Source organism: Amblyomma mixtum, chromosome 1 (assembly GCF_055824585.1).
Source record: "Amblyomma mixtum isolate Tamu chromosome 1, ASM5582458v1, whole genome shotgun sequence".
Classification (NCBI taxonomy): Eukaryota; Metazoa; Arthropoda; class Arachnida; order Ixodida; family Ixodidae; genus Amblyomma; species Amblyomma mixtum.
In genome coordinates this window covers 82025474-82040992 of record NC_143012.1, presented here as the reverse complement: position 1 = coordinate 82040992, position 15519 = coordinate 82025474, and the positions used below count along the sequence as shown (strand labels likewise).

The window sequence follows — 15519 nt, the reverse complement described above, 5'->3', positions numbered from 1 at the left end:
CTGTGTTGGTCAAATGTTTACGGGAATCCCCCAAGGTGGAGTAGATTTGTAATAAGGGAGCAATCACTCATTGACATCCACCCAAGCGCAGCCATACGGCTACAAAGAAAAGACGGAGGCTGTCTGACCAAAAGGTTCTCTCTGCCTCCCAGTCTCCCACTCCTGGATTCAAGGTCGCGACTTCTTTGATTAAAATGTTTGTGAGGCGACTGGTTCGAAGCCAGTGTTGGTATTGGTGGTGTGGCATTGCCACAGAGATCGGCAGCCAAAAATGCATTCACATCATCACAATTTGCTTGTAAAAATGGCATGTGGCTGCAAAACCTGTACAGATATTTGACCTCTTCTAGCTTGAAAAAAGCTCAGCTTTCATTGAAAGTAGTGCCTTTGTCATTAGAATTTAGTAATTGATCCATACAGGCCAACTTCGAAAAATGACAAAAAAATTTATTTTTTGATAATTGCATCCACATGTATGCCTTGTTTTTTTATGCTGCCTGAAAGTTTCACTGCTGGAATTGACCAAGAGATGCCCTAAAAAAATTTTCGTGAACTGTGACCGCTGTGCATTGCAGGGTGACGCTCGAACAATGGGCAATTTAGTTCGTTAATTTCCTGCCTAGGTACTCTCCTTGCACAGCAGATTTCTTCCAGCCTGTTTTATCTATTTTGACTCCATTTGTTTTATAGCACTCCTAGGCTCATATTGCAGGTCATACATTCCTTGTTTTTCAAATTTGCAAATTTTCAATTTTTTGTACGAAATTTCCTTCTCTCTTGATATTTCTACAGACACTACATCGCAAAAATTAAATACCGAAATTTGTGCTTTGCGAAAAAAAAATTCTAATAATGTCTTGACGAGTGGCACGCTGGTAGGAATGCGACGAATGTTGAACCAGCCTTTTGCCACATATTAAGGCGAAAGCCTTTAATGCCTCATCATTGTCGACAGAAGGTTGTCAGCAGAGGTGTCATGCTTTTTCTAGTCAGACCAGAAAAAAAATCTTTTTGCACGATGGGATTCGAACCACCATCCTTCTGTTCCGCAGCCGAGTGTGCTAATGGCCACACTACTCCCTGCCAACGCGTATGTAGTTCTCCTTGTCTAGGACGCTGGAGAGTGTTTGCAGAAAGGCGTCGAATCAGACGGATGCCTCCCAAACGCAAAGGCTTTCGCCTCACTGCACTTTAGGTCAACAAAGTGCCCCTTTAATTTTTTTCTCAACTCTGCAGCCTTTTTACAGGATTCAGAGTAAAAATATATATTGGAAAACAATTTTCTGGAGATATAACAGTGACATTCTGTGAGAGCAGTCATAAAATTATTTCTAATGCAGTAGAAAAAATTTCGTGTAAATATATCAAGAAATGAAAATAATTTTGCTGAAAGCTATGTCCCCACTATAAGGGGCCCCTGACTAACCTTTCGGAAATGTGCGCACGCTTGTTTTGCACACTCAAAACTTTTTATTTTTCGCTTAACTAGCATGTGTATCTGTTGCGGTATAGGCATCGCTCAAATAAATGTCAATCACTGGCCAGCATGCTTGGTCAAGAGAAAAAGGGGTAAGTATTTAATAAGATGCTTCTAAATCATGCAGATGGAAATGCAGTGATGGACACAGCTTCATACCATACGATTGGCTCACTGTTAGGGGTGCTTAAAGTGTGCTTGCAGCAGTGAATTTGCTTCATTGGCTACACCTTGTTAGTTTCCAGTAAACTGATGCAGCTGAGGTGAGAGGGATAGCCAACCTCAGAACGAAAAAAAAAAAAGTAAGTAGGTTGCGATGGGTATTGAATTAACTAACACATTGCTGACGAATTCACAGCATGCTGCTAGCCTAACTGTTCGGGATGTGCATGGTTCCAATTTCTACTAGGCAAGACAGCAGTGGCCCTACAGTGGTGTTCGCAGTGGTGTTGGAACAATGCTGTGTGCTCAATTGACTTTTTACAAACCCGAATAGTCAACAAATTGGTTGCAATAACGGGAACTAGTGGCTTTTGGAAAACTTAGCCCAACGGTGAAATTGTATACATTTTGAAGATGCTGAAAAATGTGCCAGCAGTGCAAGTACCCAGACAGTTTTTTTTTTAAACTATCTTTCCCTCTCCCTTATTTTGAAATGAATTCAAGCACACAAGAGAGGAAAAACACAAGACAGCGCCTGTCCTGTGTGTTTCCTCTCTTGTGTGCGTGTTCTTGTGCACTTGAATTCATTTCAAAATAAGCTATGCTCCATCTAGCCCAAACAGAAGTTTTGTTAAATGCTCCCTTGTTGGGAGTATTCACAGACTTCAACTTCACAGTGGCTGTCATCTTGTTGTCCATAGAACATGGCGAAAAGCTGCAAGGCTAATGGAATTATCGCCACTTGCTCTGTCCTGCACTGCTGAAGCAATGCACTGCATAACAAAATGGCACCCACGGCATCACATGAATACCCCTTGCAGGCATCGTCCAGCGCCGAGTACACTGAAAGCAACATGCTCGGAATATCGTGTTTAATTTGTAGGTGACGGTATGTGTGTTCGCTCTATTCCCTCAAATTGCCCCACCCAGAAAACAAATTCTGAGGCTGTTTTAACAAGAACACAGTTTACTAACCAGATTCATCAAAATCATCATCGTCGTCGTCGCTAGTCATTTCCTCCTCGGACGTTGATGACAATGCCATGTCCTGAACAATGTCATCATCCCGGCCAACTGCCACTACATCGTCATCTTTCGTCCCAGTCCTTGCCTTCTTCTGTTTCTTGGCATCTGCTTTCTTTACAGTCTCTTCCTTTTTCTTTGCTGCCTTCTTCTTTCTTCGTGGTTCATCATCGTCGGAGTCCGATTCTGGTAATTTGGTCAAGACCTTGCCACGGGCAGCTGTCTCCTGCCTCTGGCTCCGGAGCTTGCTCCACTGCTCGTAGAACTTGGTCCACGGCGTCCCTTCCTGCTTCCACCTTTGCTCGAGGCAGTCGAGTCCTTGCGCATCGCCGAGCGCCACACTACAATTCTTCCGCCGGTCCTCGATGAACCTGTAGTTCTCTTCCATCTTATCGATGAGCTGCCTCACTTTCTTGGTGTAGTTCGCAACCTTACATTTCTTGCAAAACTCTTTCAAGTACAGCAGAGAAGGAAGGACCAGCTCTGGAAACGCCACCGAATGTGACACACTCGAGACGTACTCGAGAACAAGCTCGTAAAACGTCTCGACAACCGCGTCGCGGAAGCCACTCTCCTTCATCTGCGCTGGCGAAACGCGTAACACGCAGCTCATGTCCAAGGGCCGCATCGATGTTGCGGAATGCTTCTGGTTGAAGTTGACGATTGTGCAGGCTTCAAGAAGATGAGGCATGACTGGGATGAAGACGCCCGTGCCGGACGACACCTGCATGAGACCACGAACCAAGTGGAACCTCAGCGGGACGTACTTCGCCGCGGGAATCAACTGGATTGTGCCGACAATGGTCTGAACCAATGGGTAGACGAGGGGCTGGAGCGTCTTGCCAGGTGACACCGTCGCCAATAGGTGGCACCACAGTAAGCAGCAGTGGACATACTGCCAGTTGTACACGGCCTTGCACGTATCTTTCTTGCGAACAGTAATTGCATTTCTGAGGTGGATGGCAAGCTGTCTGATGTAGAGGAAAGCATGCTGATAGGCCAAGGCCTCGTCCCGGGCGTAAGCCTCGACAAGAGAACGCTTCATGAAGTTGATGAGCGGCCATGTTGTAGGTGAGGTGAACTTGCAGTTGCGCACGTAAGACATGTACATGTGCTTCAGCACGGTGTCGTGGTAGTTTCGTGGAAGCCCTCTGAGTGTGCGAACGAGACACACAAAAGCGACAACACGAACGGACTCCTCCGCCTCGCACCAGAGCTGCACAAGACGCTTCAGAAGTGCCTTCGCGACTTGGGGAAAGGCGACGTAGTAGGGAACTAGAAATAATATGTGTCGCAAGAGCACCGAGACGAGCTGTGGCTCCGTCACCGCGGTGATGAGCTTGACGACATTCATAAGGTACGTTTTCACAACAAATGAAGCTTTCTTCCACATGTGACTTTTGGTAGGGTCGAACGACTTCGATTCATCTTGCACCACTGCTGGTTCTGGCAAACGCAGAACCTTGTGCAACGCTGGCACCAGATCGCTGAGGCAGAGTTTGACGACCGCGTTGAATATGACCTGCCCTTCAACTTTGAAGGGACTCCCTTGCTTCTTCTTGGAGTCGGCGCCGACCTCGTCTCCCTCCGCCTGCAATACGGCTGCCTTAAAACAGTTCACTACTTCGGTAATCTTGCGAAGGTCTGGATTTTCCTGCAGTTCTTTCTCGAACTGGTCGATGTCATCCAGCTTGAGGAGTCGCTTCTTTTTAGGCGCTTCGTGCTGTTCGTCGTCTTCGCTGGCGCCTTCGCTGGCGCCTTCGCCGTCTTCATCCTCATCAGCTTCGGTGGTGTAGAAGTCCAGGAGGTCCTTGTCGTGTTCTTCCAGGTACTTGTAGAAGTCGGGATCGGTATCTTTGAGCTTACGAACAATCTCCTTCTGCTTTTCGATATCCACGTCGGACTCGTCCTCGCTGCTCACGTTTTCTCCGGCGTCCGAATAACTGTCAGAGTTTTCGGATGCCTCGTGGGAAACGTCCTTACTTGAAGTTCCGCCTTTCTTGCTTGCTTTCTTAGGTCCCGAACGTGACTGAGATGTCTTCTGCTTCGGTGACGTCTTGGGCGCACGTTCCTCGTCGTCATCGTCGGAATTGGCGTCGGAGTTCTCTTCGGAGCCCGAAGCGCGTCGTTTCTTTCGTTTGAGTTGCCTTTTCTGCCTCTTGGGTGACAGTTGACCGCCGGAGCTGGCAGACTTGCCATTTGGTAACCCCGCAGCCGCCGCTTGGTCGCCTTCGGAATCCGATGAAAAGCCTCCAGCCATAAATTCCTCGACACTGACCTCGCTAAGTTTCTTTTTTCGCATCTTGTGCTTTTTTGCTGGACCCATACTTCAGTTACTTAAGTAGCGTCTCCAAAGCACGTGTAGAACGACGTTCAATGCCCGTGCGACTTCGGCTCGAAACAGCGTTGACTTTGTACGGTACGGGCTCCTGGAGATAAGGATTATTTGTCTACTTTACCAAAGAAATACATTTATTACTCACAATAAATATAAACTTAATGTTTTACAACTTACGCTTATTAGTTTAGAGAAGAGCTGCACGTTAACTGCTTAATTTTTAGGTACGAAACTAGCGTGAAACGTTGCTTTTTTAGCGCGCTGTTTAAATTGGAATTTCAGCCTTATTCGAGACGGTACCATGAAGGCAGAAAGCACGAGCCAAAGCCTTACATAATAAATATGGGCATTGCGCCGGAACAATTTATGTAGATGCGGCAGAATACAAACATACGAATGCATTTGCGATTGCGGCTGTGAACAAGAACGGTGACCACACCGTCTCGGCAACAATCACAACGAAATCCTCTGAAACGGCAGAAGAGGCCCCCTAGCGCATACCCAAGAGAGCATCATTCTCAGCGACTCCAAAACGGCTATCAATAATTTCTCAAAAGGACGAATGGGAAAAGGGCAAACACCTCCCTTAGAATCCGTAACGCCACCAAATTCTCACCTAATTATTCCGAACAGGCAGCCCACAATAAAGCCCGAGGTTTCGTCGACCGTGCAGTGGGTGAGTCTGGCATCACGAATTGCACAAAGGACTACATGATCACATATCATGATCAAACCAATCATTTTGAACTAGGGAGGAAAACTTTGCCCCCTCCGCACAAAAAAGAACAAGACGATTTCGATACACACCCCATCAATCCTCGCGCATATTTATCCTGATCTATACAACCCGAACTGTAAACAATGCGGCCAACGAGCCAACTACGATCATATCCTGTGGGATTGCAAAATAGAGCCGCCTCCGAGTGATCTATAGTTACCGCTCCTTCTCTCGAGCGGTGGGAGACCGCAGGCTGGCTATAGCTCTGACCCCAGAACGCAAGTTCTGGCGGCGGAGTTGTAGCACGAAGCTCTTTCCGAGGAATAAAATGCTTTACAATCACTCAACCAAGACCGTATTGTCGCTGGAGCTGAACTTTCTCAGTGGGCCTCATCGGTGATATCTAATGTGAATTTCGGGGAAGCTCTCTATTCTGGAGCACTATTAGGTTCGTTTAACCATAACCACCCGCAGGAGACGGCGGCCTAGTGAAGGCGCGACGGTGCCAACGTTACTTGCCCAGAACAACGTTACTAGCCCAGAGCGTTTGACGGGCGCTTCTTTTTGTCCCTGAGGAGGGGTTTTGTTTGCTCACAGATAACTTAAACGTCGCAGTCTCTGTACTAGCTATGACTGGTCAGGGAAAATATAACATGTTGTTGCCCCAGTCTGTTCTTTTTGTTTCACCTTGATGACGAATGATGCCTGTCCCAAACTTTAACTCCCCCACCCCCTTCGACGCCCCGCGTATTAATATCGTGAAGTCATCCTTGGCGGAAGCAGCTAGGAGGAGTATATATTCGCCGTGCGTAGCGCAGTACGCATAGTCCCCCCTCCCACTTCATCCCTTCCCCGCAAAGTTTATAATAACTCAAGAATTAAGTGGTAAATTGGCAAATATATGTTTTTGAGGAAATTAAATGGCGCAGTATCTCATCACATCACTTTATTTTCCTTAAAGACCCCTTGCGGGGTGTTACATAAGGGGTGGGTTTTTAAGAAGTACAGGTGTTCAATGCAGTCATGAATGTTCCAGGGCAGGTGATGGCAGCGATATTGTGGGGAAGGCCGTTCCAGTCAGCTGCTACTCGGCAAAAAAATGAATTAGAGAAAACAGTAGTACGGGCACGTGGGCGCAAAACTTGAAGAGGATGACTGATGCGATGGGATCTGCGCGGCGGGGGTGCGCAGATGTAGGGTTCTTGTCTGAGTGGCGAATAAAAAAACTTGTGGAATAAGACGAGACTGGCAAAGCGACGGCGAGCAGAAAGATTAGATAGACCTGATTGCAATTTTAGAGATGATATGCTAACGTCGTATGAATACGAGGAATGAATGAATCTTGTGGCCCTGTTCTGCACAGCTTCGAGGGCGTGTCACATATCCGTGTGGAAACCTGAACTGCTGCACCGGTAAGGGAAGGGAGGAAGGTGGGAGTGGAGAGAGAATTAGAGCTAGCTAGTGCCGTAGTGGAGGTCCCCGGAATGATTTCGACCACCTGGGGATCTTTAACGTGCGCTGACATCGCACACCACACGGGCGCCTCTTGCGTTTCGCCCATCGAAACGCGGCGGCCGCGATCGGAAGCCGGGTACTCTGGCTCGGTAGACGAGCGCTGAGTGACTCTATTTGAGGCAGATATCGCGCTGTCTTTCGGCGAAATAATGAAAATTGGCCACTTGCCGATTTCCATTATTTCGCTATATAGATCTCTTGCAGCAGCAACTTCAAGACCTGGAGCGCTCCGGCCAGCAGTAGAGGACTGACCAGCTGCTGCAACGCTGAGGGCCCAGGTGACATGCAAGGCACTGCATTCAGTTAATAAAATGTTTCGCGTCTTCATTGGCTGGGCTTGCTGCTTTGGTTGGTTGCGTTGCCTCGTGAGGTGGCCCGGGCGGCTTGCTCACGTAATTTGCACTCGCGTAATTTATTATCGGGATTTATATTTAAAAAAATCATGCACGTGGGTGGGCACAGGGCACGCTTCGGATTACCGGCGCGGCTGCTAAAGGTGAGTGACTGGTGCAAATGGCGAGTGAATTCGTTTGTAAATTTCTTCAGGTAAGAAAAAGTAGCGTGCGTCACGGAACTACCGAACGGTTAGTTCTGTTTGCCACTTCTCATCCGGGCCACGTACATGCGAGGGCACCGATTTAATGCTTTTACGTCCATTTGCCTCTGACTCGTGTCTTTGCTCGCTCCCCGTTTATTGCCTTGAGCTGGGGCTCAATTGCGCCGTCATGCCATCAAGCGGCGAACTACATAACATGGATCTTCACAACGTGGTACATTCCTATGGGCACTGGAAATCCCTTGGACGTTTAGGACGTCCATGGGACGTCCAAGAGATAACCAGTGCCCATTGGGATAACGAGGGTCGACTTATGTTTGGAGTCATATTTCTTTTGTCTACCGAGCTGTCTACCGAAGAGTCTCCGAGGACCGCGAGTTGAGGGGTCGATACACGGCAATATACCGCGTAATATATTTCGTGTTATGAACTTTGTAAAGTTTTTAGGATGTGCTTTCGAAATCTCCGCGTAATTTGCGCACCACTTTCGAAGTCTTAATTTTAGGAAAAAAGTGCGCAAATTACGCGAGTAAAAACGTAACTGCACGCCCAGGTGGTGGTGAAAAGCATTTATTTAGTAATTTACAGAGAGGTGCTTGGGGAGAGGCCCCTAATGGGTCTCACTCCTTACAATACTAGGCGGAGTCCCTCATTCCGGGATCCCGTTGGTTGAGACCGCTACACAAGTCCGCCGAACCAGGGCCTGTTGGGCCGATAGTTCCTGGCTGAGCAGCTAGGGCCGCCTCCCAGTCCTCTCGGGTAGGGGAAGGGGTGATTGGGGGGACAGAAGGATTTTTTCTGCCCAGGTTCCGCGAAAAAATTAACGACCCAGCTCAGCAGGGAAATTTTTGAAGCCTACTGCATAAAAAAAGAAAAGAAAATGACCGTTGCATAAGCACCACTTCGATCAGTATCCTTATCCAAGAAAGAATTCAACTATCTACCCAGACAACACACCTACATCCTAAGGATGTCCTTGGGAAGTCCGCGGCAGGACTTTACGCACATCCCGCGGATGTCCCGAAAAAATCCTGAAAACATCCGAAGTGAAACGCCGAAAGAAGTCCTTCGGATGTCTGACGAGTACATTTTTAGGACCTTCGTAGGAATGCAGTAGGACGTTACTATTTTTATTTTTTCCTTCGCCAGGACCCAATATAACCTCGCGTCCTTTTCAAAAGTGTTGCTACTGGTCACGCATGACTGACCAAAATACCAGAAGCAGAAGCAGTGCCTCATAGCCGCAACAGAACCAGCTTCCGCTTCTGGCATTTCGACCAATAGCATATGGCCAAGAGTGATGCTATAGTAAAAACGACACAAAGTTAGAACACAGGCCTGGATTATGCTGCACAGTGATTTAAAACACAAAGCTTTGCCTAAAATAGTTTTATTCAAATATATGGGGCATGCTGATGATCAGGCCGAATGCTGATTCACAGCTGAATTTTATTTTTTAATAACAGCACATGAAAAACAACTCACATAAAGGAAGCACCAACGCAGCTTTAACAGCTCCTCTCAGGCATTTCTCGTTATTGATAGCAAGGTCATGGATGGTGTGCACATAGACGTTCCTTCGCAATGTGTGTAATAGGCTTCATTAATTTTGTTTAGCTTGTCTGGTTAGTATGAGCCAAAATTATCACGTTTTCAAACTTGAAGCAGTAGGATTCTAATACAATATATAAGTAGCCAAGCCAACCCCAGATGCAGAGTTGCAAAATAGAGAGATGCAAAATAACTATACGGCTAAAACAGCAGGTATATACATATAAGTCATGTAAGGTCTAAACAGGCTTCGGGATGATTATCTTGGTCAGAACAAAAAATATTAATTGCACTGCAAAGGCCATGACATTAAAACAAATAGTAGTGGCATACTGTAAGGCATAAATATCACATGACTGTCTTATAAATAATGAACACAACAAAACACGAATATGCCACTCAGTGCCTCATTGATCATATGGTGCTCGGCTGCTGACCCAACAGACGCGGGTTCGATCCCAGCCTTGGCAGTCCCATTTCGAAGGAGGCGAAAAGTTAAGAGGCCAGTGTACTGTGCGATGTCAGTGCACGCTAGGGAACCCCAGGTAGTCGAAATTATCTGGAGCCCTCCACTATGGCATCCCTTATAGCGTGGGTCGCTTTGGGATGTAAAGCGCCAAAAAACGAAATTAAAAACACTAATGCAACTTTTTTTTACTGAAACAACAATACAAGCATACGCAGCAGAGGTGAAAAAATCTCGATCACACTGCACATAGCATAGCTAAAATGAGGCAAATTATGTGACAGCAATAAGGCATAGGAACTATTGTCTTATTTCGAATAATCAATGTTCTTAAAACACAAATGACCCTTTCTTGCTACAACAGCAATACAACCCAACTACACAGATTAGAGATAAAAATAATAACATAAGCACTATCTGTCAGGATCAAATTTCAGCAAGCATGCAACTAGAGATAAAAACAGGCATATAGCTGTGCATAACTAGTAGGTGGCCTTCACGGCAATTAGCATGGTCAGAAGATAAACATTTCAGTCAAGCTGCATGTGGAATGACTAAAATAAGACAGGTTGTCTGACTGCTACAAGGTACAGGAACTATGCTTGTCTCACTCGAAACAATAAAGATTATTAAATCACAAATGAGCCTTTTTTTTGCTATAACAGCAATACATGCACACAGATCAGAGGTTGAAATATTGACACAAGCACAACCATTCAGAATCACATTTCAGCAAGCACAGGACTAGAAATAAAAAGCAAGTATAAGTGTGCATAAGGAGTAGATGGGCTTTAAGGCAACTAGCACAGCCAGAAGAAAAAAATCTAAAACACGCTGCATATAGTATGATATTAACATTAACAAGTTATAAGACTGCTACAAGCCACAGAAACTATGGTCGTCTCTTACATAGACAATAAAAGTCATTAAAATCCACATATCCTCTTTTTTTTCCTGGAACAGCAATACAAATGCACTACGGGGGTGAAAAATAACTCTAGTAGTAGCAGTCGGGAACAAATTTACACAAGCATAGTGGGACTAGAGACCAAAACAGCAAGTATAACTCAATACAAGCAAATTTCAGATGGGGAACAAAATGCCCAGCTTGGTCAGAGAAAAAGAAATTGTTCAAGCACAAAGCATCGCATTTCTAGACACTTAAGTATACTACAACTGCTAGGTATCAATAAAGTGACACGTTTTCAAGATATTGCTTGGCTTCTCATTCTAGGCAGTCTTCTTTTCGGTTCTGCTATAGTGTCATCGAAAAGAAGAGTCACGTATACATGTAAAGCAGAAATCCTGCCACCTGGGCCAATGCTGAAAGAGGCTGTCTTGCTGGAAGGAAGACAAAAAAAAACCAATAAATATAGACACTTCTTTCAGTTCACCTTTTTTTTCAATCACTGACTGCATTTGAAAAAAAAAGAAACTTGCAGCACAATACACAAATTGCAGCACCTTCACATGGTGTTGGCACCAAATGGTACTTGCGGCAAGGAATTAATCCTTGCACAAGTAAATGTACATACTTCCAGGAGTAAAACCACCACAAACAGACAGCCAAGTAAAGAGAGGTGCGTGAGGACTTAGCAGGCTAAGAATACCCAAGTTAACTTAAAGATATATTTCATGATTCTACCTAACTACACAGTCTGATATGCAGAAGTTTTCACAGTATCTATTGAAATAATCTACTAAATTCTGTGCTCTCTCAAAATCAATCATCTCTCAGCACAGTGTCACAGGAAAAATATCAACAGTTTGGAATGAAAAATCCTCAACCCAAGATGTTAATAACAACAAAAAAATGTAGCACACTAGCAACACACTCATCGTTTAGTTTTGCTCAGGAGCACAGCTTTGTTCGCCAGTTTTCTTGCGCATTACCCGTTCAGTTGCATGCTGAAACCATGACATGGCTGCCTTTTTGATTTCTTTCAGCGTAGTTTGCTGTGCCTGAGTTAAGGTCTGCTGGTCGGTTAGGCAACCTATATACAAATGAGAGGGTATATGTTATGTATTTTTTATAGAAAAATATATCTCACCTCTAAAAATTTTTGGAGCCAAACTTTACTGCATTTCCTTAATGTTGAATCAGCAGGCAAGGGGCATGGGCTTGAGTAACAAAGGATGGCATATTTCTACACATCTTATTACCAATTCCATTGCTGGCCTTCTGTGCAGGCAGTATGAAAACAGTCCCAAATGCACACTATGAAAGCTGTAATTCTAGCTTGTTCTAACATGTGGTAACATTCATGGCACTGCAGCCATGAGCCAATGAACCAGATGACAACAAAAATCCATGTGGCTAGTTGTGAAGTGCGTGAATGTGCAGATCTGAAAATAAACAATGAAAATTTGGCATTTTTTTTTCAAAGCAAATATCACTGGTCTTGACGCAATCCTACCAAGACCTACAAATTCAATTATAAACACTTAATGTAGATATTGATTCTGTGATCTGATTTATATTTGAAGTCTTAAAGGGATACAGACACAGTGTTTTGGGGTCTTCATTTTTCTGCTTTTAATGAGACGTAAAAGCCTATTGATCATGGAAATGAGCTTAAATATCTAGTCCACAGAGCGAACAGTTAAACTGTTTTATATAAGTACTTTTGGTCTCTGTCACGTCAATGCCAGTGCTGGAGTCCATTATGGTATCATGTGATGGCATGGTTAGGACTTACCCCATGTTTTGCTAGTGACTCTGCCAACCAGTCCATATATAGATGATAGATGTCAGCATTGGCTAACAGCTCCTCTGTCAATGATTTTTGGCATGTGGAATCAGTGAAATCAGAGAATTTGGAATAGTAAAACCCTTTGTGCCCAGGACACAGATAGGATCACTTATTGAGTTTAAAATTTTATATCTGTGCTCCTTTAAGATTTGAAATAGCTTCCTCTAAATAATACTTACTGCACATGATTTTGCATATATTCAGCTCACAGAGCCTGTTCTTCCCTTGGCACCATACCAGCTGTAGCTAGAAGCCAGTTCAGATGTTAGAATACTTCGCACAATGTGAGATGTCTTTTCTCTTGCAGTGTCTCCATCTCGCACAGTCATGTGATTTCTCTAGATCAAAACAGAATTAGGTTCGAAATCAGACCAAGAAAATAAAATCAGGATTTCTCAAGTTAACAGTGGGGAACTCTATTGCTATAGTCAGTTTTTACCATACTGAAGGCAGCTGGCATGCTGTTGTGAAGTATCCCTAGGTGGTACAATTAAACATGCATATGCCCTCCATTACAAGCCCTCCATATGACACAGGGGCAGATTTGGCCCTCGCGAACAAATCATATGTAAAAACATGCATGACCTCATTTTTTAGATGCAAAACGCCCAAACAATACATATCGTTCAAATGAAATTGCAATAGTTCTCTTCAATACTATATATATCTAGGTTACAAACCAATAAAAGAAAATCTGTGCACATGCAACAGTTATAAACAGAATAAAAAATTAAAACAGCCCCGCCCCGGCTCAGTGGTTACTGCGCTCGGCTGCTGTCCCGAAAGACGCGGGTTCGATCCACGCCGCGGTGGCCGAATTTCGTTGGAGGTGAAATTCTAGAGGCCCGTGTACTGTGCGATGTCAGTGCACGTTAAAGAACCCCAGGTGGTAGAAATTTTCGAAGCCCTTCACTACGGCGTCCCTCAGAGCCTGAGTTGCTTTGGGACGTTCAACCCGAACAAACCAATAAACCAAATCAAAAGTAAAACAGGAACTTTAGGCGCATATTCAGTCGAATGTTGAAGGCACGGAACATGCGACGAGCTAAGATCTAGTTGCTTTTGCGAGCAGCCAAGTATGTTTCTCTATGAGCAGCCGACGCTATTAGCTCAATATCACGACGTGCCTCTCGTGCAGGCGTGCACGCCTGTAAGCAGTACTCCTCGGCACCGTAGCCATTGTGCTGTCACCAGATTAATATACTGGCCCCCAGGAAGCTTCTGCTCATGTTGAGCCAGCGTCAGTCACTGAACTTTAATACCGCCGCTAAAATTAGTTCAAAAGCTAGAAATAACGCTACATGGCTCACACACCAGGCGAGGACTACCGACTGCCACTTACTTTCACTTGCCGCATGTGCCATCCGTGTTTCCCGCTGCTGGAACCTTGCTGAATACGTAAAAAAAATTACACTCGTTACGCAACCAACATGCAGTAAGAACGTCAATAATTACCTGAAATTTTGGCCCAAAAAACGGAAAACTGGCTAATACACGCCTCAAACCACCAAGCTAAGCAAAATAACTTGCATTGTTTCAGTAGTGCGATGACGATGGTGGTGCCATTGAGCTAATGAGCAAAGAGCCTTTTTAATGTTTTTAAGCAACATGCACCTAAGACAAAAATAAAACTGTGATCCTAAATGAACAAAAAAATAACTGCAAAAAAAGATATGTGTTATTAAGTGTCATGATCACTGCTCTAAGAGCACGAACAAGTGGCCAGTTGTTTTTGCTGTGGTGTCACTGTCATCGTCAGTGGCTGTTATGGTCGGAAGGCGGGAATACAATTGGCGTCAAGGTGGTTATGTTGTGATCTTGGAGGAGAAGATTGTGTAAGCACACCCTCGATAGCTATAACAAAACGGGAATTAGACTATTTGAGCCAGGTTCAGTTAAAGTAATTAGGTCGCCCTTCCCTAATTTCGAAGTTTTAAAGTTTAGGGTTTCTGTATTCAGCTAATGGCCCTCTGCTTTTAACGGTTTTTTGGCTCTTTCAAAAAATAAGTACTGGGTTGTGTATTACTTTGTGACATCTTGCGCTTATACATCGCATGGATTATTGTTTACTTGTTCTAAACAGCTGTATCAAGCCCGCTAGCCAAAGACGTCGGAAAAGGACAGTGGAGCGTGCGAGTCTCGAGCGCTCATGAGAATTGTATGGCCATCTGCACGATTCACCCTCTGAATATAAACACTTCCTTATAACAACCGATCTGCGACTGTTTTCAAGATGATCCCAACGCGGCTTTTATACGGACGTCATGTCCGTATAACGTTCGAGCCGCGACTGTTCCCGGGATAATCCCAGTGCGGACTTCATATGGATGTCCCAGGGACGTCCTGTTAGGGATGTGGGACGTGCGTACATTTCTGGGACGTCCTACGGACCTTTGGTGTTGTCTGGGTAGATGCTTAACTTGTGCCACACGGGCCCGCTCTTTATCAGGTGTGATTACGAATCTTATAAAAATGTGGTTTTCCTTGCAATAAACCTTAGTTGAAGTTCCGCGTTTTGTCCTGCGCTTTGCGCGGTTGCAATATGCACTCCATTGTCAACTATCAACTAGCCCGCCTTCGCCTGTTACATGTAAATACTAAGGTCTGCTTTCCTCCTTGTATTGCTGTGCATTGTGTAAGCACGAACAGGCTATCTTCTAAGCGCCTACCCCTTCCGAGCCCGTCCTAAAGTTCTCCAAGCATCTTGTTACTTTCTACTTCCTCCATGTTTTTCTACCCATCAGTGCATTTTTAACATGAAGGTTTTCTCCATGATTTTTAATTTCGCCGCCATCTAGCTAATCTAGCCAATCAGCTTGTAAATGGTTGGCACCACGGTCCAACGTTACCAACTACGTTGCCACGGTCGGCAACATCCTTGTCTAATCCCATTTTAAACACGCAACTATTTCTGCACTTTTTATTTTTTGCCAGTTCACAGCTACCTTGTTATTCTTGTA

At 44.8% G+C, this 15519-nt stretch overlaps 1 protein-coding gene and 1 long non-coding RNA gene across 2 annotated transcripts; both read right to left on the bottom strand.

Annotated features, from left to right (window-relative positions):
* Positions 1–2572: 2572 nt before the first annotated feature.
* On the bottom strand, positions 2573–5051 carry Noc2 (Nucleolar complex protein 2). Its single transcript, XM_089553409.1, has one exon. The coding sequence runs from the start codon at positions 4986–4988 to the stop codon at positions 2610–2612; it is 2379 nt and encodes a 792-aa protein (XP_089409535.1). The 5' UTR covers positions 4989–5051; the 3' UTR covers positions 2573–2609.
* A 3415-nt stretch (positions 5052–8466) lies between these two features.
* LOC149366967 (uncharacterized) lies at positions 8467–14105 on the bottom strand. The gene is made up of 5 exons (XR_016284391.1): positions 14015–14105; positions 13902–13949; positions 12739–12897; positions 11858–12152; positions 8467–11147 (listed from the first exon to the last, which is right to left on the bottom strand). It is a non-coding gene; the product is annotated as an uncharacterized LOC149366967 (long non-coding RNA).
* Positions 14106–15519: the final 1414 nt, after the last annotated feature.

Bases quoted from the DNA above. Each gene is read 5' to 3' on its own strand.
- Noc2 (XM_089553409.1), bottom strand. From the start codon at position 4,988: ATGGGTCCAGCAAAAAAGCACAAGATGCGAAAAAAGAAACTTAGCGAG.